The sequence below is a fragment of the Emydura macquarii genome, unplaced genomic scaffold (genome assembly GCF_026122565.2).
Source record: "Emydura macquarii macquarii isolate MOO-44397 ecotype Brisbane River unplaced genomic scaffold, CSIRO-AGI_Emac_v2 contig_2768, whole genome shotgun sequence".
Classification (NCBI taxonomy): Eukaryota; Metazoa; Chordata; order Testudines; family Chelidae; genus Emydura; species Emydura macquarii.
In genome coordinates this window covers 39,891,563-39,911,860 of record NW_027132905.1, presented here as the reverse complement: position 1 = coordinate 39,911,860, position 20,298 = coordinate 39,891,563, and the positions used below count along the sequence as shown (strand labels likewise).

General features: G+C 50.5%; 1 protein-coding gene across 3 annotated transcripts; it reads left to right on the top strand.

Moving 5' to 3' along the window:
• The first annotated feature begins 1,292 nt into the window (after nucleotides 1–1,292).
• On the top strand, nucleotides 1,293–20,199 carry LOC137165740 (probable glutamate receptor). 3 transcript variants are annotated; one of them, XM_067567149.1, is made up of 11 exons: nucleotides 1,293–1,389; nucleotides 4,618–4,724; nucleotides 7,799–7,830; nucleotides 11,244–11,306; nucleotides 12,014–12,193; nucleotides 13,610–13,836; nucleotides 14,948–15,045; nucleotides 15,685–15,902; nucleotides 16,309–16,534; nucleotides 17,534–17,781; nucleotides 18,759–20,199. In XM_067567149.1, exons 2-11 carry the CDS (start codon nucleotides 4,652–4,654, stop codon nucleotides 18,849–18,851), a joined length of 1,458 nt encoding a protein of 485 aa, XP_067423250.1. In that variant the 5' UTR covers nucleotides 1,293–1,389; nucleotides 4,618–4,651; the 3' UTR covers nucleotides 18,852–20,199. The 3 variants fall into 3 exon arrangements, with proteins under 3 accessions (XP_067423250.1, XP_067423249.1, XP_067423251.1); XM_067567148.1 differs by having other exon boundaries at nucleotides 1,297–1,389; nucleotides 4,615–4,724; XM_067567150.1 differs by lacking the exon at nucleotides 1,293–1,389 and adding an exon at nucleotides 2,617–2,928 and having other exon boundaries at nucleotides 4,615–4,724.
• Nucleotides 20,200–20,298: the final 99 nt, after the last annotated feature.

Here is a 20,298-nt window from a genome sequence, read left to right as displayed (position 1 = left end):
TGCTTAATTGTTTAGCAACTATCTTTATTTTCCCTATATATAGCTCATTATATGTGTATGTATAAATGAGACAACAGAAACCCAGAGCTGTGAACATCCTAAATTGAATAACCGCATGATCATATCTCTGTAACATTTAGCTACCTGACCCCTATCCTCTGGCTTCTTGTGTCATATCTGTTGTTGGTTTGTAAGCTCCTCCAGGCAGGGACCATGTCTTTCTTCAGTGAAGTGCCTAAGTTGTTTTATGCTACTCTAGAATAAAAGAGAAAACAAAAACCTGTACTGGACTGAACTTGATGGAAAAGCTAGGTTATTGTCCTGCCTGTCCTAAGCATCTGGAGGGCAGGGATGGCAGCCCCAAGAGTCAGGGTGTGGGGTAGCATAGCAGGACCCTGGCCCAGAGACTAAAGCTAGTGCCAAGTGTATGGAATTTGCCTTAAGTGCTGCAGTGTTTCACCAGCCAGGGAGAAGTGAGGGAAAGCCCCCTGCCCCAAACAACCTGTCCCCTAGTGCTAAACGTTCAGGATCTTCTCAGCCAGTGAATGTACTTTCTGACCTCCCAAGAATCCAGCCTAGGTTTATCCCAGGGCCTGCTGTGTCTAAGTTCTGTGCAGCCTTCCAAAGTGGCAGGATGGGGTCAATAACATGTCTGGCTTTTTCGCTTGGTACCAAGGCTTCAGCTATTAACAAGGGCCTCCCAGCAGCCTGACGTGCAGCAAGGAGCACCCGGCCAACCAGCCCAGCCCATAGATGTAGCGACTTCATCTCGACGCTCAGGCTCTCCAACCCTCTGAGCACTGGCCCGTCAGGAAAGGCTTGAGGGACTGAGTGATAAGATGAGCCCCTGTCGTCTGCGGAGCTTACTGTTTCTGTAACCGCCAGCTTCTCCCCCCATCCTGCTGAGTGCCGTGGCGCAAACACGTAGGAAAAGACCCTGGCTGCCCCGAGGAACTTGTCTAATGAGACAAGCCAGTCAATGCGCAGGAGGGTAAACTGAGGCAGGGAGCGGGGAAGTGCCTTGTCAAGACTCACTCAGCAGGCCTGTGACAAAGCCAGACTAGAACCCATGTCAGCTGAGTCCTAGCCCAGCACCTTCCCCACTGGGCCACACTGCCTCTTGGCCTCTGCTGTGCTAGATGCATCGTGGTGTGGGGGTGAGCCCCTCCCTCTTTCCCTGTGGCAAGGGGCTCCTGCTGAGTGCTTGGAAGAATCGCCAGCACTCTCCCTGCTGGAGTCCCCTTAGCCTGGCTCCTCCTACCCAAGTCCGACTCTTTATCTAGGGGAAGGGGCGAGCGAGCATGTGTCTGGTTTATCCAAGCTCGGAGTCGCTTCTGCTGCAGTCCCCCTGGCAGACAAACCAGCCTAGGCGAGGCAAAGGGAGTCGCTGTAAGTGAGATGCTACCTTCCATTGCTCCTCTTCTTGCTTAGCGTGTGTAACAGGCTGTTTCCTAATCAATGTCTGTTCAGATTCTTCCGCTGGGCTCCTCCGTCTGCTAGCTGGATGTGGCAGCGGATGTGGTAATTGGCAGGAAATCTGCCAGCAATGGAGCTGGTAACATGGGCAGCTTTTACGTTTGTTAACATTTTGTAGAAGGAGAAAACCCCTGAAGATTGAGCTGCAGCTCTGCTTTTCTACCCTCCTGCTTCTCATGAAGTGACTAACCCTTCCCCTGGGCCGATGGCGAAGTACATGGTACAATAATGCTAACTGCAAGCAGCAGCTGCCCTAGAGCTGGTAACTCTAGCCCTCACTATAGCTTTTGGTAGATTGGGATGCCCTGGAGCCATTTGGGACTTTCCTTCCCATTGTACCTGAGCTTCCTAGGAGCAAGTCACACTAGTGGAGCATGGCAAATGTTTGCCTGGCCTTCCCGGGTTTTATTCCGGAGTGTAAGTATCTGGAATCTGTTCCTACATCCGCGGATTGCCAGCCAGCGTTTTACCAGGCTGTTTGCGCTACGGATGGACAGGTGATTCACTGCCAATGCAAATCCAGTATATTCCTTGAGGAGAGGAGTGTGTGGAATTGCCAAGTGACTAGAAAGAAATCTAGGACTTTACTGTGTGTGCTGTGTTGGAAAAGGCTGAGGAGTGCAATTTGCAGTGTAACCCAGGTGGAGACTGTTTTCCTTTATGTGCAGTGGTGGCTGATTTACCGATTCTGATTGGTTCATGGGGTGTTCTGACAGCTCATCAGTCTCCACCATGCCTTGATTTTCCAGAAACTCACCTGTGAACCCCAAACTAAATTCTGGTCCCTTCCTTTGGGATTTTAACAACAAAATCCCACTTCTGAAGTCTCTTCATTAAGAAGGGCAGCTGTAAAGTTTAATCCCAAACGGCTGCTTTTGCACCAGCTTTGATTTCTTTCAGCTCCTCTTGTGCTCTTTGGAGGGGAGGATGAAAACCTAGAGAGAATCCGCTAGGGAAACAACCACATCTTTGTATTGTCGAGAGCTTGTGCAGGATCCCAGGCTCTTGGGGTGAGTTCCATTGGGGCTGCGAGGAAGAAGTGAAAAATTAAATAGAAGCATTTAAAAGAGGCAGTTTGGGAAGCACAGATGCTGCAAAAGCCACTGTGGGAGCTTAGTCAGCTGCTAGCACTTGGCAGGACGGGATTTGTTGTTTGATCCCTGGGTCTCTTTCCCCCTCCTCTCTTCCTCTGAGTTCTAGCTGCTAGGGAGTAGCTGGGGCAGCTGTGAGTCTCTCCAGCACCAACTTGCTGTGACCTCCTGTTCTGCCAAGCTGAAAGTTTCTCCAGACCGGATCCGGAGGGCTGCTAAGTGCCTCAGTTAATGGGAACTGAAGCCACAAGGCATCTCACTGGGTCAAGTCCTCTCTCTACATCTTACTTGTGTGACCAGGAGTCCTGAGCTCTGCGTTCAAACTGCTGCCGCCGGCCTGGTTTTCCAGCCGGAAAAACAGGTGAGATTTTTAGAGCAAGGCAAATTCAAGAGACGTGACCTTTCCGTGGGCTAAGGAGTTGAACTAGGGATAGGTGAACCCTGTGGTGCAGGGGGCACAAGAGGGTCAGGAACTGTTCTGGGGGGCTGTGCAGGCTGAGTTCATTCAGCCAGTGCTGTGGGGGTGTTGAGAGCGATTCAACTTCGGGGAAAATCTATTTTTCTCCCCCAAAGAGGAGGTCTGGGCTGTGTGTTAGAGACAGGGAATTCCTTCTACCCTCTCCAGCAAGATCTAAGGCGATAGGGGGGAGTTGTGCCCTGGTAACTCATCAGGATGGGCATGGCCTGGGAAAGGAATGTTAAGATTTTTAAATGGCTCGTCATTTGGACGGCAGGGGGGCTGGATTCTGAGCACCCTGCGTGAGGCACTGCAAAGGTCCTGATCCCCAGAGGGCAGGGAATCTGTCCCTGTCTGCAGATCGCACCGTTTTAAAATGCAACAAATTGAGCACCCAAAATAACAAGTTCCTTCTTAGAGTCTTGGCCTTAGCTAGCTGCTGTGCCCCGTTTTCTATGACTGGAGACCAGGGGTCCCTCTCCTTATGGTGTCTCTCAACCAGCTATTTCTGCTCAAACCACTAAGGGAGTGAGTCATTTCCAAGATTATAGCACCTTCCCCTCTCTCCTGTATCATCTCCTCGTGTGAGCTCCCCGGGCAGGGACTGATTTTGTGGTTTTGTGCTATGGCGATAGAGGAAATGGAGCATGTTGCTGTGGTGTGTGAGACTTGGCATAATATGGTCCCATTGCACCTGTCATTGCAGTTACAGCAGGTTGCAAATTTTTCATCAAATTTTTCCAATGACAGAGTCACTTTTCAAACTATGAGATCTTGGGTTAAAAAATCTTTCAGAACATTCTAACATTTTGAAATGAAATATGTTTATTTTGCATGGAATCAAAATAAAAATGTTTAATTGTGTCCCTACCCCTTTCGTTCCTTTTTTCCTAAGTAAGGGGGGGGGGATGCAGAGGTTGAGACCAAGATAAAGGAGACCCCAAAATGTTTTAAATTTTGTTCGATGTGAAATGAAAATGTTTCACTTCAAAGCATTTAGGTGAAAAAGCTAGGAAAAGTTTTGCATGAAGCTAACATTTCTAATATTGATTTCCTCCCCCCAAAAGCAAAGCCCTCCCCCCCCCTTTTTTTTAAATCCTGCCCTAATTGCAACACAGGCTGTGGCAGAAACGAGCAAGATTTCAGTGCTTGGCCTGAGTCCAATGGCTCTGTGCTCACTCTCCTTTCTTCTCCCTGCCAGCACAGGCAGACTAAGGAGGAGCGCTGCTTCCCCATTAGCACCTCATTATCACAAACATCTGCAGCCACTTCCCTTCAGCCCTTGCACACCCTCTGTGACAGAGGAGGAAAAGTAGGCCTTCCATTTTCCCCTCTCCCTCTGGTGCAGGAACGCTGCCTCGAGAAAACCTTGCTTGTGGCATGGCCTTCCCCTTTGGCTGCAGTGACCCCTCCATGACAGGCGTATTGGTTATGTCTGGGTCCCGTAAGCTGCCCTCTTTTCACCTGGAGACCTCCCTGTGAATCATGGCTTTTTAAAAATACGATGCGGAAAAATCCAAGACACCATGACATTTGTCCAGCCCTAATGAACTGTGAAACTGACTTTAACTACCTGCCTTTCGTCTCTAGCAGGGGCTCTCTCTGGGCATCAGCTGCTTCCATCCCAATGGAGAAAGCTCTGCGCTTGGCTTTATGTGTGATTACAGGCCTGCTGCTCCTGGGGGAATTGCGCCTGACAGGTGAGAGCGAAGGCTGCACCAGAAGTGCTAGGGGCCATCCAGCCACGTTCTTGTGCTTCCTCGGGGTGCAGTCCCCTGTGTAGCTCCCTCATTGATTTGGGGGATAGGGAACTCTCCCTTGTGTACTCCGGTCTATCCAAGGCTTTAGCCTGGTTACAGGGACACAACTGGGTCCCGTCTACACTGCAACTTGCAACCATGCTGTCACCAAGTTAGGAGACACGTGACTGAGTCTCCAGACCCAGTTTTGGTTGTGGAGTGGATGAGAGGGGCCAGGAGGCAAACTAAGGATGGAGAGAACTAGGAAGTGAGACTCGCCCGTCAATGAGGTGTCTGGAGCTAAACTCTCCTGAGAACCAGCATTCCTCACTTTAGCCTGCCCCTGGCCAGTGGTGTTTTTCATGGAACTTGCTAGCGTTGTGGAGGGAAAGTGTTAAACTGGAGGCAATTGTTCTGGCAGGCCTCGCCGGCATGGTGTGTCCCTGAGGGAACGCAGGGGCCCCAGGGAGGTGTCTGAGGGGTTAATGAGAACAGCCCTGCTGGGTTTGTGGATAAAAGCGAAGGTTGCGCCCCCCAAGCCAGCCGCAGGGCTTGGCCCAGTGAGGAATGGGGAGGATCACCCCTCCACCCCCTCTCCTCTGCGCCAATGGTTGTGGCGGGCAGGAAGCTGACAAAATCGTTTCCTCCATCGTGCAGCGATGGGGGCTGATGGCTCAGCCAGGCTATTCAGCTGCTCAGGTTCCTTCCACTTCCTAGGATCTCCCAACTCTCTTGCTTCTGTAACAATCTCTAGGGCAAGCCGGCTACAAAAGCAGGGAAGGGGGGGAAATCGGGTCAAGCCCCATATTCTGAATCGTGGGGCAGGGTCTTTCACTGCCTGTGCAGAGTGGAACCTGGCGTAAGGTCTCCTGTGGAAGGCCCCTGGTGCTGTGTGGCATCTCAACCAGTTGGGAAGGGCGGATGGGGCTCAGGTCTGTTGCTGAGGAAGCTGAGGTGGCCTCTTGCCCCTGTGAAAGACTTGAGTGGAGGGGGAAGCTGGGGGTGGATGAAGGCTCTGCTGGCTGTGCTGATTGTTCCTGAAGTGAATGGTCAGTGCCCATCGCAGCCCCCTGGTTCTCCCCTGCCTGGCAGTTGAACACAAGGCCCACGGTGCCCGTGGGGGCTGAACGCTTTGCCTCCGCAGGGCCTTCCCCGATACTGCCCCTTCCCACCTCTCTGACATACCCTGGAGACAGGTGTGGTGTCAAGAAGCTCCCCCACTTTGTGGGGCGTGAAATTGGAACCCATGTCTCATTCTGTGGCTAGAGCCTGTGGCTCGGGGGCGCTAAATGGCTGTGGTGTTTTGGCCCTGAGGCAGAGTCTGTTGCCATTGAAGGGGCAAGGATGGAGCCCTTCAGCCCTCCACAGCAGAGGCTGCTCCACATCTGGGTGGCTCGCATCTCCCCTGTTTTTCTCTGGTTTTCTCTACCCCCTTTATTTTCCACTGTGTGTTTTGAATTCTCACCAAGGGCCGGCCATGGATTTGAGTGCTGTGCAAATGTCGCTGCCTCAGCCTTTGAGCGAGGGCTATTTCGCTCGCTTATTTACAGTCCTTTCACGTGGGGAGAGCTGGCAGCAGCTCCAGCAGTGAGGCTTTAGACGGCGCCATCCACCGCCACTACAGGGGAGCTGAATACTTCAAAACAGATGCTTGTTTTCTTCCAAGAGTTCCAAGCAACTCTTCAAAGAGGAGCCCAAAGGAGCTCTTGCTGGCTCTAACTTCTGAAAGGCAACAAGAGAGCGGAGCTCCTTTGAGGAGGCTTCCAGCTTCCCTGGAGAACTGCAGCGGCAAAGGATAAAGCAAGGTTTGTTCTAAATAAGCTAGAGTTCAGCCCGAAAACAGAAGAGGCAGAATTGATTAACCTCTTTTAAATGAAAGAGCCCAGCAACTTCCATTTGCAAGTGCTCTGAGTTCTTCTGCTCAGGGTTTTGCTTTGCAGACTAGTAGGTTGGTATGTCTTTGATCCCAAAATATATGTTTGTATTTTCCCATGGAAAACTGATTCTATGCAGCTAGTACACAATGCTCTGGACTTTTCACTCTTTTAATCCAGCACTTCCAAGCACTTTAATTTAGTCCCTGCAGTCCCGGGGAGGGAGGTGAGCATGATCCTGAGTTTTGCAGAGGGGGAAGCTGAACCTCCAGTGTAAGTGGCCTTGTTTAAGGTCATGTGGTAGAACTGGGAAAGGAACCCCGCAGTCCTGATCTAACCACTAATAATAGCGTCTAACTTTTATACAGCGCTGGTCAGCAGCAGATCTCAAAGCACTGTGCAAAGGAGTCAGGGTCGTTATCCCCATTTCACAGATGGGGAAACTGAGGCACAGGGCAGGGAAATGACTTGCCCACTGTCACCCAACGGGCCAGGGGCAGAGCCAAGAATGGAACTTAGGTCTCCTGAGTCTCTGCCCAGACTCTGCCCATGCACTAGACACAACTCCTGCCGTGGTGATTGGCCACGTCAGGGGGATGGAAGTGGGACGTGGTGGGGACGGATTCCTGTCTGCCATCCCGGGGACTGCATGGCCAGGTGCCTTCTGCTGCCATTGTCCTAGAGAACTGGAGAGTGTGGGAGCCTGGCTCTGATGGCTGTTTGGTTTTTGGTTTTTCCTTCAGATAAAACCCCTCTCTTACAGAATGTCATAGGGAAGATGATTAAAAAATGCTAGGGAAAGTGACCCCACTGCCATCCGCTCACTCAGCCCTCTCCAGGGAATTCAGGGGCGTGCAATCACCCAGTGTCCATCCGACACGCTGGGAAGCAGAGCCACAACATCTGGGCTCTATTTAGGGCCTGCTGTACCAATGGTGGCACATGGCCACATATATCTGTATGTATTTGCTGCCCACTAAGAGTGCGATGGGAACAAGGGAGTGCCCAGAATAACCCCTAAAGCCAAACTCTGAGCCTGATCCAAAGCCCGTTTGAAGTCAAGGAGAGTCCTGGACCCCTGTGAAACGTGATTACTTCCCTTGAAAAGCAGAGTCTCAGTAGCATATAACCCCCGCCAAAACGTCTTGTTTCTATTTTCAGGGGCTACCGAGAGTGGAAACACTGTCAGTAAGGTACGTCTGAGTTTGTTAGTACACAGCTGCGAAGAAGTGAATTGTTGGCATTACTGTTTTCAGTGCATAACATTAGATCGGGAAGAATTAATTTTTTTAAATTAATTTTCAGGGCTTGTGTGTGTGTGCGTGCGTGCGTGCGTGCGTGCGTGCGTGCGTGCATGCGTGTGCGTTTAAACTGATTTAAATTTTTTGCAGTCTCAGAACAACCCAGACAAGCCTCAAGGAAAACACCATATTGAGCTATTATAATTTCAGGACGATAGAGGCTGAGCTTCAGAGAGAAACTCCTCACTGATAATCTTAAGAAACTCTTGGTAGTCTGTTTTTCAGCATAATGGAAAGCCGCATTTGTAGCTAGACACACGCATGCCCAAAATACTTGTTCTGAGCCCTCAAGTTGTGTTTTAACTGCCGATAATTTCAATTAACAATAATTCAGAGGAAAGGGGAGACAGTGCCTCGGCTTTTCGCATGAAAGAAGAAATAGGCAATTAAAGGACATTTATTAATTAAATCTAATCCTTCCAAGCCAGCTTAGAAATAAAACGCAGGTATGCCTGCAGCTGGGGTAGGCATTGCCCTGCTAGCTTTAATTTAGCTAATGCAGCCCAGATTGGCAATGAAGACACGACCATGTGGTCTGCCTGAGCCTGCCTGGAACCCCAGGTATACTCACATTCCTAGGCCGCACCAGGGGCCATGCTGTCATGTCTGCACTGCCATTTGAGCCATGCCAGCTAGATTCAAGCTAGTGTGGATAGGTCTAGCTGACCTTCAATCACACCTGTGACGGCAGTGTGGACATGTCCTGTACCTCTTTCTATTCAGTGGTGTCTAGAGGCCCAACACAAGCTCTGGACCCCATTGTGCATGGTGCTGTATGCACAGATAAGGGGAAAGAGTGAGAACATTGGCGCAGAGCAGGGAAGTAGTTTACCCAAGATCTCACAGCAGGTCGGGGCAGGGAACAGAACCCAGCTCTCCTACAGAACATACAATCCTCTGTGGTAGTGAGTCTGAGTCGGGCTTGCAGGACTCATACTAGGGGGCTAACCATAGCCGTGTAGACATTCCCGCTCTGGCTGGAGGCAGCGCTGAAGTCCAGCAAGGGGGGTGGGTTTTGGAGCCCAGGCTCCAGCTGGAGCAGGAACATCTACATGGCTATTTTTAGCTCTGTAGCATGAGCCTTGCAAATCCATGTCAGTTGCTGTGGGGTTTTGCTGTAAAGACATACCCCGGAGTCCCATTCTAGCACTCTATCCACTAGACCATGCTGCTTCTGATAGATGGGTAAGTAGACTGACTGACTGATTCATTCACTGGATTGCTGATAAAAAATACTTTGAACTTCTTGAAGGGTTACTTATTTCCTCCCCTATCAATTGAGGCTCTTCCTACTGGGTAAGTTTTTGTCTCTTCCTCTCGTTTGGTGTTTTTAAATGGAGCTGAAAAGAATGCCGCTCGTTTGACTTTGACAGCGCTTTGTGCTATAGTGGCTGTGTCCCCGTTGCTTCCAGAACAGCGGCTCTTAGTTAATTGCTGACAGATGGCACCAAACTTAGGGCCTGATCCTGAGAGATGCCCAGCTCCTTCCATTCCAGGGGCACTCAACACCCTGGGAGGTCAGACCCCCTTTTTCTGTTGTATCTCCTGCAAAAACAGAAGCTATTGAATTATCTTTTGGCCACAAAGGGATAGATGTAAACATTTTTTATAGAACCTGGAATGTTTTCAGGCAAAGCTCAGAAGAATTTTTTTAAAGTAGATCAGTCTCTGGTCTTAAAACCTTGACACGGTGGCCATGCGAGGTTTGTGGAGATAGGAAAACTATTTCCAGTTCAGTGCTCCGTGCAGAACTGAATCTGTGCTTTCCTTGCCTCTCCCTTATCTACTGTTCCCTGCCGTTCTGTGCCTCCTGCAAGCCTGCTCTAATGAGGCCTTAATTGGCTTCCAGCTGCTTTGCCTGCAATGTAAATTGCTGGGTTTTGAAGGCATGTGTCTACGCCGTGTAGCCCAAGAAGCGAGACACCATTTCATGTGATTTTTGTTTGGGGAAAATATGTTGGCAACACAAGATAAAGTAAACGGCTGTGATTTATTAATTACCATCAGGGGGATGAGTGACAGGCGAAGGAGTCAAAAGAAGGGGTGAGACGTATCATTGCAAATGCTGGGCCCACTCTGCAGCGGGTGAAAACCTGTGTAGCTTCGTTGCCCATTGTGTTAACTTACACCGGCTGAGAATCTGGCCCTTTAAGTCTAGACATTTAGTGCTGGCATCAGCATGAAGTCGGCTGCCCTGAACATGGGCCCTTGCTGTCTGGACTTCAGGGGCGCTGCAGTCAGGAGTCCGGGGCCTGCGCTCCGGCAGACCCATGGGGCAAGCGTCTTGCTGCAAAACATAATATGGTGGAGGTGGCTCTGACGCTGCAAGGCGTTCAGTACCTGCCTGCCCCAGCAGGGAGGGCACAGAGGACCTTGGGGGCATCTTTGGGTGTTTTGTGTGTGAATCAGGTAAGCCCCGGTGGTGGGTCTGCGCCCGCCATAAGAAGAGCCGTTTAACACATGCCGGTGAAATGTTTGCCCTGGAGTCCTGGGGCAGAAAGCAGTCGTGAGCCTGCTTTGCTGGGTCGAGCCCTTCCGCCCATCTTCAGACTGAGTGCCTCTGAAGAAGGAGCCTCACTTTCAGCTAGCCTTGGTATCGCTGTGTGCCTCAGTTTCCCTTTCTGTCATGTGACTATCATGATCTTAAACTGCCACATTTTGTGGGGGTGGGGGTGCTGTGCATGGCTGTGTTGATAAGAGTCTAGCTTTGGCATAGTGCTTTTCACTGGTAGTTTTCAAAGTGCTTTACCAAGGAGATTGGTATTGCTATCTCCATTTTACAAATGGGGAAACTGAGGCGCAGAGTGGGGATGTGTCTTATTCAAGCTCACCCTGCAGGCTAGTGGCAGAGCTGAGTCCAGTCTAGGGCTTTATCCGCTGTGTCATGCTGGCTCCTGTTGTAACGTGTGAAAGGGCAGAGAGGGCATCAAGCTCGGTGGGACTCACTTGTTGCTGTCAGGAACGTGCCTGAATCCCAGCGTCCAACATTCGCAATGTCAAACACGCGCTGCATGGGTGGAAGGTGGAATTTGGAGCTGTCCTGTCACTCCTGATGGCACCTGCCATTTGCTTTCCCGCAGCTTGAAAGCAAACTCGCTAATTCCGTGGCACCGTTTTGAGGGTAAGGGCCTTGGGATGGGGACTGTCTCTTTGGTGTATGTTTGTACAGTGCCTAGCACAACAGGGTCCGACCCAGGCTCCTAAGCGCAAACTCAATATGAATTATAAATCCCAGTGGGTCAGGCTGAGCAGGCGCCCTTCACAGCGGAGATCCAGCTGCTCACCACAAATGCTTTGAACTCCAGGGCGGCGATTCGGAAGGACAAGAAGGAACGGATCCTCAGACGCTGACTGTCACGATGATCCTGGTAAGGCTAAGCTAGTGGCTGGCCTAGCAGACTCTGTGTCCCACCCCTCGGTTCGCACGTGGCCTTTTCTGTCTTTGAGACCAAACTCCCCTCCTCTGTCTGTCTACAGTGAGTATTTCCAGGGCGCTCAGGTACCAGCTAGGACAGGCTAGAGGCAAGGGTGAGGTTTCCAGGACATAACAGGCCCAATTCAGTAGGAGGGCTGGACGAATGCTGCTTTCCAGCGCATTCTATCTTGAGAGCCAGCCCGCTCCCGGCTAGACACGGCCAATGCCTGTGGAGTACAGCGCGGTGGAAGTCAGCAGTGCCCAGACTTGTTGCTCATCACTGTCGGGAGAGTCAAAAGCAAGAAATAGACCCTATGAAAAGCAAATAAAAAGGCAGCACTGCTTTAAGAATGGGGGAGTCCCGTATAGGGGCTGGTGAATGACTCCTAGTGCCACGTGAACGAGTGACTGCTAGCATCTCAGCAGTGAGCTGGGGTGCGGGGGAGGCTCCCAGGGGAGCAGATTTCACCACTGCTAAATCCTGGATTCTACTGTCTGGTCTTGCATCTGCAGGTGGCCAGCTCATAGAGCTTTGACTGGCCAAAGCATCTGCCAGTCCGGGGGCCAGTCCTTTGCCAGGCAGAGGCTGCTGGAACAGGGATCTGTAGTTGGTGGCGGTGGAACAGTCTAATTTCCAACATCCCCCCTGTTTGTGTGCAGCAAGACCCCTACGCGATGGCGAGAGGCACAGAGCTGGAGGGGTACTGCCTCGATCTTCTGGACGCCCTCGCAAAGATGCTGCACTTCAAGTACAAGGTGACGATGGTGAAAGACGGCCGCTACGGGTCTCTCTCCTCCAGTGGGAACTGGACCGGGATGGTCGGCGAGATCATCAGACAGGTGATGCTCCTCGTGAGGGTGAAATTCCCACAGGTGTGGGGGTGGAAAGAACCGGGTTAGCAACTCGTTTGCTTAATTAAAATCTTGCTGGCTGTGACAGCCCCTCCTCCTCCCCCCCCCGCAAGGGGTTCTTGTTGGTCCCAGGGAGCTGTCACCCTGCCCGCTTCACCTCAGCACTAACAATCAAAGTGCCTAGCACATCTGCTTTCACGCAGCACTTGGCAAGCGTTTGGTATGGAAGCCTCCCTGTGAGCTGGGTCAATAACGTTATCCCCGTTATCTAACAGATGGGGAAACTGAGGCCCTGAGTGGGGACGTGACTGTGCATAAGGCCACGGAGGGAACTGGGAGTAGAAAGTGGTCGCTCCAGGCTCGCTGTGTTGTGCTCAGACCACTAGGCTGTGCTGCCTCTTGCACTGCTGAGAGACACCAAATTGCAACCATGAGCAGCCGCAATTCTCCATTCACTTTTAATGTGCCTAAGATAAAGGCTTTAAAGGGAACTGTCTTAAAACCCAACTGGTGGTTGAAATACACCCGAGAGGCTGCCCTTGCTAGCCAACATATTGTGGTCAGCCACCTTGGAGGCTGGGACGAATTCCCTTGCCAACCGTCAGAGACACGGTGGATGAGGTCTTCGTTTTTATTGGACCAACTTCTGTTGGTTGAAGAGAGAAGCTTTCGAGCTACACAGAGCTCTTCTGCAGGTCGAGTTCTGCGTAGCTCGAAAGCTTGTGTCTTCAACCAACAGACGTCGGTCCAGTAAAAGATATGACCTCAGCTGCCTCGTCTCTCTGATGTCCTGGGAACACCACAGGTTGCTTCTAAAACTCTCTCTCGTAGCAAGTTCTCGTAGCAGTTGCTCAACAAGGGTGTGTTTAGTGTATCGCTCCTATTTGTCACATTCCACTGATGTCTGGATACGTGGCATGGTTGTTCCAGAGATAAAGGGCCAGACCAAGGGTATGTAGCGCTAGGTAGGTTTCTGAGACGGAGGGAGGGAAAAGCAGGCCTCTTGAGGTGAATCCAACTAAGTGAATTCCAATAACTAAGTAAGGGCATATTTGAATGGTGCCTTGTTCTGTCCTATGCTGCCACCTGGTGGCAAATTGCAAGTTAGTGCCTTCGCCGCCTGAGTGCAACTCAGTGCAACTCTGCCTGCAACCCTGTATGCGTCATTGCAGCTCTCCAAATCCTGGCTCCGGCTCATGCATGTAAATGCTGCAGCCAGGAGGAGCGAGAAGCAAAACTGTCACTTCCTGGTCCTTCCGCGCCCGGGGAGTTTGCTAGAATGGCAAACAGGAGGCTGTGAAGTGGGACAGCGATGGGTCCCAGTGTGGACACCTGCCCAGTGGGAACCCCCCTCCCCCCACTTGTGTCCCAGAAGTTGCTGAGATGTCATGGCTTGCCCTGCAGGAAGCAGACCTCGCTGTGGCTCCCCTGACGATCACGTCAACGAGGGAAGAGGTGGTTTCCTTCACCATGCCGTTCCTGGCCACGGGGATCGGGATCCTGCTCCGGAAGGACGCTGCCTCCCAGGGTTCCTCTCTCTTCTGCTTCCTCACTCCCTTCAGTAAGGAGACCTGGACTGGCCTGATAGTTGCTTACCTGTTAACCTGCCTCTGCCTGTTTCTTGCAGCCAGGTAAAAATGCATCTGCTGTTCTGTACAATGTGTTGGGCCTTCTCTGGGACCCATTGCTTTCCCCAGCCACCGAGCAGATCGTTACTCCTAGTCAAAGCACCAGGTTGCCTTTGCTCCCGCACAGCTGCTGGACTAAAAATGCAGAACCTAAAGCGTCCCTTTAAGGCCCACAGAACTTGAGAGATCACAGCAAAATCAGGGTCCCTTCCCCTTTAGATAGGCACAGCGCACGACATCTCTGACACCGTAAGAAGCTCTGGATGGCCCATTTAAACACATGAATGTCATCCACATGCTTTCCCCTTCATCGGTTATTTTCTCTCCCCTTAAACCTGACCAGGTTTGTGTCTAAGGCTCAACTCTCCTGCTGTGTGCCATCTCCAGGGGCTTCGCTCACACAGGCGTGTATGGGAGAAAGTCTCTCTCCTCCCCTGCCCAGGCCGAGCAGGGATAGCCAGGCCTAGTGGGGGAGGACAAACTTCACTCCTCACTTCTGAACAGGCTGCTGCTGCTTTGCATTCCTGGTGTTTCCCCGCTGGGTCCACGTAATCACAGATCCACTGGCTTTGCCCCCCGGGTCCCTGTCTGTCACAAAGGGCAGAGACCCGTTGACATGGCTGGTCCCCCGGCGCTCCCTGCACAGCGCGGCTCTGCTTCTTCAGTAGAGTTGAGGATGCGCACGGGCCCGCTCTCCCTGCCGTTAGCGCAGTAGCCAGAGGCCTTGGTGGTCATATGGGCCGATCCTTCTCCTGCCCCATCCACTGGGAACTGCCTCGTTGGATCTGCTCTTCTTCCTTCAGGCCGAGCAGCATTTGGCCTGGGCATGGCCTGGGGCAGCGAAGTACCCCCAGTGCCAATGTGTGTGCTTTGTAGCCTAATATGGGCCGGGCATTCCCTGCCCCTGCTAGCCCCTGGGTTTCTGGGTGACGCAGCAGTCCCCAAGCCTTCGCTGCGGCAATGCACTCCAGGCAGAGGGCAGCCTCTGCCGGTCTCCTCTGAGGTTGTGCCCCGTGTGCTGCAGCAGCAGTGCAGTCAGTGTGTCCCCCGGATTGGAGGCGTGGGGGGCACAAGACGCCAGCCCGCTGAAGGGCTATGGTCTGCCTTTCCCTAGACTGAGTCCCTGCGAATGGAAGGAACCCAAGAGTGAGGAGAACCGCTTCACCTTTCTGAATAGCCTCTGGTTTGGAGCAGGAGCTCTTGCTCTGCAAGGTAGGCCCTGCCGTGGGTGTGGCCAGCTAAAGTTGCGGCTGTCAGGTGGCCGACGGCACGCTTCGGCCCACGCCCACTGCTGTTTAAAGGCTTTGTGTGCGGCTGGTGTGCTGTGCTGCGCTGCATGGCCTGCCCTGGCGGTCTGACTTTTATGGAGAGGGTGTGCCCCTGGGACCTGCCATCGACAGGACATTAATTGTGTACAGACAGCTCCATCTTCATCGCTTTGCTGAGTGCCCGGGGGGGGGGGGCAGGGGCAGTCTGGCTTTCGTGTAAGGTTGTTTTAAGGGCACGAACCCTGTGTTGATGAAGTCAGAGGGAGCCGACTCTATCCTTTGTTTTGGGCCGTCGGTGTGCTTTCCATGCAGCGGGGTGGGTGAATCTGGCTGGGGCCATGACGCTTTCCAGGGCTCGGGCACAAGCAGGAGGCTGCTGCGTGCTGGTGTCTAGCGCTGCAGGGGACGTTTGTCAGGTGGGTTGTATATTTATATAAAGAGAAACATGCAGTTTTTCAAGTGGGTGGGAGGTGGGGGCGTTTAAGCTCATGTGTCCCTGAAATACCTTTGTTCGCACACAGTCTTAGCTGCCCTCCTTGTCCTTTCTGGGAGCGTGTCAAGTGGCTGCCTTGGCTCTCTGCAGGTGCAGCGCCTCACCCTAAAGCGCTCTCCGGGAGAATAATTGCTGCCGTCTGGTGGGTGTTCACCATAACGCTGCTGGCTGCCTACGTTGCCAGTTTCGCCGCCTTGCTGCGCACTGGGAATGAGCCGCTCTCCATCCGGACCTTTGAAGATCTCGTGAAGCAGAGAGAGCTTGAGTTTGGGACTCTGGAAAGCTCCTCCACGTTTCAGTTCTTCAAGGTGCTGACCCTCTAGTTGATGGTACGAGCTGTGGTGTGCTGAGAGTCAGACTCTGCACAGACAGCTTCACCAGCCATGCTTTTACTAGCTTTTATGCTTGCCTAGCCAACTTCCTGGCCAGGTTAGGTGTGTTCCCACTTCAATTCTTGTGGACATTGAACTCTGAAAGTGATACATTCCTGGCCTGGCTTTACCTTTTATTTGAAACCCGTGTATTTACTGAGAGCCTGGATAACTTGCCAGCCCAAGATGGAGCAATGGCTCCTCTCAGTACAGAGATTCAGAGGGAGACAGTTTAAACTATCTATCTTCTCCAGAAGGCTATTTTGCACTGGGTACACGTTGATCTTGTCCTGCAGCTCCTTTGATCGCTTGGAGGTTTGACGCTTTTCTTTGTTCTCTGCAGAATTCCAGGAATCCTGTCCATCAGATGATCTACGAGTACATGGACAAGAGGAGAGACTATGTTTTAGTCAAAAGCTACCACGAGGCAGTTCAGCGTGTGCTGGAATCAAATTACGCCTTCATTGGGGAATCCATAACCCAGGATCTTGCCGTAGCCAGGCACTGCAATTTGATTCGGGCCCCCGAGGTCGTTGGAGCAAGGGGATTTGGCATTGCTGCAGCCAAGGGTGAGATGTTGTCTGCTGCTTTGTTTCCACCACTCCAGTTCCTTTCAGCTCACTTGCCCCAACAGTGCCACAGAGCTAAGAACCCCTGATTTATAGATCCACCTCAGTGCCCTTCTGCCAAGGCACTTGGGACATAGGACAACTTCAATGGGCCAGGTCCAAAAAACATAACCAGCCTCTCCTGTGCCATGAGACTCTGAGGGTACATTGGTGTCCCGGAGCAACATCAATATGCAACTTATTAATTCTGCTGATGCCGTTGGGCTCGCAAGAGTATTGCTCGCTGACACAGACGCCTCATTCTTTAGAGGCTAGAGCAGTGGTTCTCAACCTGTTTACCACCGCAGGCCACATATGCAGCGCTCTGTGTTACGTGGGCCGCATCCACACAGTGTACGTACTACCTGTGTGGCCCTGAGCATGTCACATGGGCTGCAGCTGTGTGCTGATTGGGCTGCAGGTTGAGACCCACTGGGCTAAAGAATCCTCTGCCAATCAGTGATTGGTTAATTTTTTTCCATTGCCCCAATGTCACAGAATAGCAGCCGATGCATTGAGGACTAAAGAAATAAAGTTTGCTGCCACCTCCTGGGAATGCTTTGATGATTGTTCTCTTGAATGGCTGTTCTGCTTGTATTTTTTTACATTGCCTTTCCCTGTATCTTTTTAATTTTATGTTTTTAGGCATCCTGGCATAAGACCAGGGTAGCTGTTCAACAGATCAGCAGCTCCTGCTGCTTGCTCCTCATTTGGAAGCCATGCCATTCTGAGGACTGTTTTTAAAAGGCAAAGATATAACATTGTCTGTCATTGCGATCCCATCTTCCCTCTCAAAGGGCTTCAAAAATTACACATACCCGGACTGCAGCTGCCCCGAGGCAGTGAGCGGCAACCAACGGGCCACGTGCTGCTTATTTATGGCTTGTGCCTAGGCTGCTATTGTTAAGTTGGGCACGTATCCTATAATGCTCCAGTTCATTTCGCTCTGCTACCCTCCAGGATCACCGTGGGCCAGTAAACTCTCCACTGCCATCCTGAAACTGGGTGAATCAGGCATCCTTGATTACCTGCATCACAAGTGGTGGGAGACCAGCTGTTTTCATAAGGGTCAAGATGCATGGAGTCCTCTGAAACCCCAAGCCATGGGTGGCCTCTTCCTGGTTCTTGCAGTCGGCCTCACGCTGGGAGTGATTGTGGCTTTGGTCGAGTTGGCAAACAAGAGCAGACATGCTGCTGAACAAGAGAAGGTTAGTGGCGCCGAGACCCCTCCTGACCTTTGCACCTCATCGTGCTCATGCAATAGCCCTAGAACCCCCTCATGCAGCCCCACTTATATAACTGGTGAGTCAGAGACATGTCAGTGACCCCATCTAGTGGCCCACATTTGACACAGGTTGTGTCTGCAGCACAACTGGAGATGTAAGGTCCATTTCAGATGGCAGACCTAGGATCTGAGTTACGTGCCTAGGGTCTCAGATGGGATTGTACTATACTGTTTTTTTTAGTGTGCTGTCCCACTCAAAGCCAGTGTGGATACAGCTACACATGCTGGAAATGATGACGCCTCTAGCTGCAGTGTAGATGTACTCTTAGAAACAGCCTTTCCCCCAGCCTTTTCTTCTTCTTAGGAATCTTTGCACAAAACTAAGATCTCCATTATAGCAAGAACTCCTTTTTCCTCACTTAGTGATGAACCATAACATTTCTAAAGCAGTGATACAGGATGCTGTGACTGGGGGGTTATGAATTCAATTAGGGAATAAACTAGAGGAGGTAGGAAAAAAAGCTTTTAGATTTTTCTTTCTTTAAACGATAGTAAACAGTTAGTATCCATGTACCTTCAACCTTGCTGGGTGTGGATAGACACATAGGACAAGTGTATGTCCATATGGACGTCAATTGAATTGCTCAAGTTACGCTCCTGCAAAACTAGTGCAAATTGGAAGCCTTGTCAGTACACCCACTTGATTTGCTACTTCTGTCCTGTTTCCTTAGCAATGATAAATGTGTTCTAAAGTACCAATAGTTCCTCACAAATGCTTTGACAAGTAAGAGAATGTATGCAAAGAAAATTCAGGACAGCTCTTGCAGTTCCTGTACTTGGATCTGAGCCTTGTGATTCTCAGTTGATTGCTTAGTTACAACCAAGGTGCTGTGTATATTAAAAGGGACTTTTGTGTGTCATGGGAAACACCTTTTCCTCCACCCCTTTCATATCTTTCAGAAATCTTGCTGCTCTGTTATCCTAGAGGAGATGAGTCATCGGTTCAGAATAAGAGAAGGTGCAAGAGAGAATCCAGAAAAGGTTAAACCATAAGCTTTTTAGGGAGAAGTCTCAATGTTAATCAGTTTCTTTCCTACTCTATGTATTCAATAGTAGCTGTTTCTGTGAATGTGTTTTCTGTAATGGAACTCTATCTCTGTAGGCCTAGAGTGCAGTCTCCCTATAACTAGGAAAAGTCAATCTCTAGCATGATTGAACAGGATAGAGAACTAAATAGCTCAGAGGACTGACTCCAGCTCCTAGCCCCTCTAGTGCACTAAATCTAGCCTAGCACAGAGGACTGAAGATATCAGCATCTGATGGTTAGTTTGTGGCCTACATGAAGCAGCTAAAGCACATAAGTTGAAGATTGAACAAACGTGGAGAACGAGCACCTCATTCATACAAGGTTCAGTCTACACTGGACTCAGAGGTGTGATTCTAGCAGCTTGGGCTGCACAGCCCTGCCCCAGAGGCTGGGTATGTATTGAAGCAACTAGCTCATGTTGCCAGAGGTTCACTACTGTTGTTGGTCGAGCTAGCTAGACCAACACTAGCTTGGGTATGTGTCACAGTCACACCTGCCTGCAGTGTAGGCCTACCCTTAGCATATGGTGACACTGCAGTCATGGGTGTGAATAGCAGCTTGAATAGACAAACCCATGCTAACTACTCTGACTAGCCTGCTAACATGAGTGCTAGGAAGGATTTAACAAGCAGAAGAGACGAAGATAAGTGTTCGTTCATTTGCTGATTCTGGCTTTAGGGTACAGGATCATCAAATGGAAGTAGAGTACAGGTGGTGGTTCTTTAAGGCCTTGTTCCAGACCTGGCGTAACATAAATAGCTGTATGGGTGACAAATGGAGCTTGGTGTGGTTCAGTCCTAAAATGAGAGATGATAGCTGGTTTTCCTTAACACAGTTAGATGGGATCCAGAAGACCACATGAGCCAAGAATGGAAGTGGATAAGCTTCAGGACTGTAACGTCACACTGCAGCAGATAGTTATTGCGGCTGAGATTTATCCATCTGCTACCCTAACTGACAATCAGGTCAGTTACTGTTCTAGGCTCCTACCTATCTTAACTAACATTACTTAGAGCTTGCTAGGGATAAGTCTCTTCTACCTTAACTAGAACAAAATTAGAAAGGTCTGAAGTGTTACATGAACTAAAATATTCAAATGCAAAGTCAAACGCTTTCAGCACTTTAAAAACTCTATTTGGTATGTGTCCAGTCACTCCTGGAATAGTAAGCAGAGATATATAAAAAAAGTTTTCATTGACATTTAAATATATTTCTATATGAATGTCTCACAGAACAAAAAAATAAAGTCTTTCCATCACAAATACTGCAGCATTAAAATAAACTTACCAAAATAAACAGTGAGTGATATACATATATATTTTGAGTGTATATTTTTTATATAATGAATAATATTGTTGCTTTAAGTCACAAAGCACAATATAAATATGGAATTTCATGTGAACTCATTTTCCC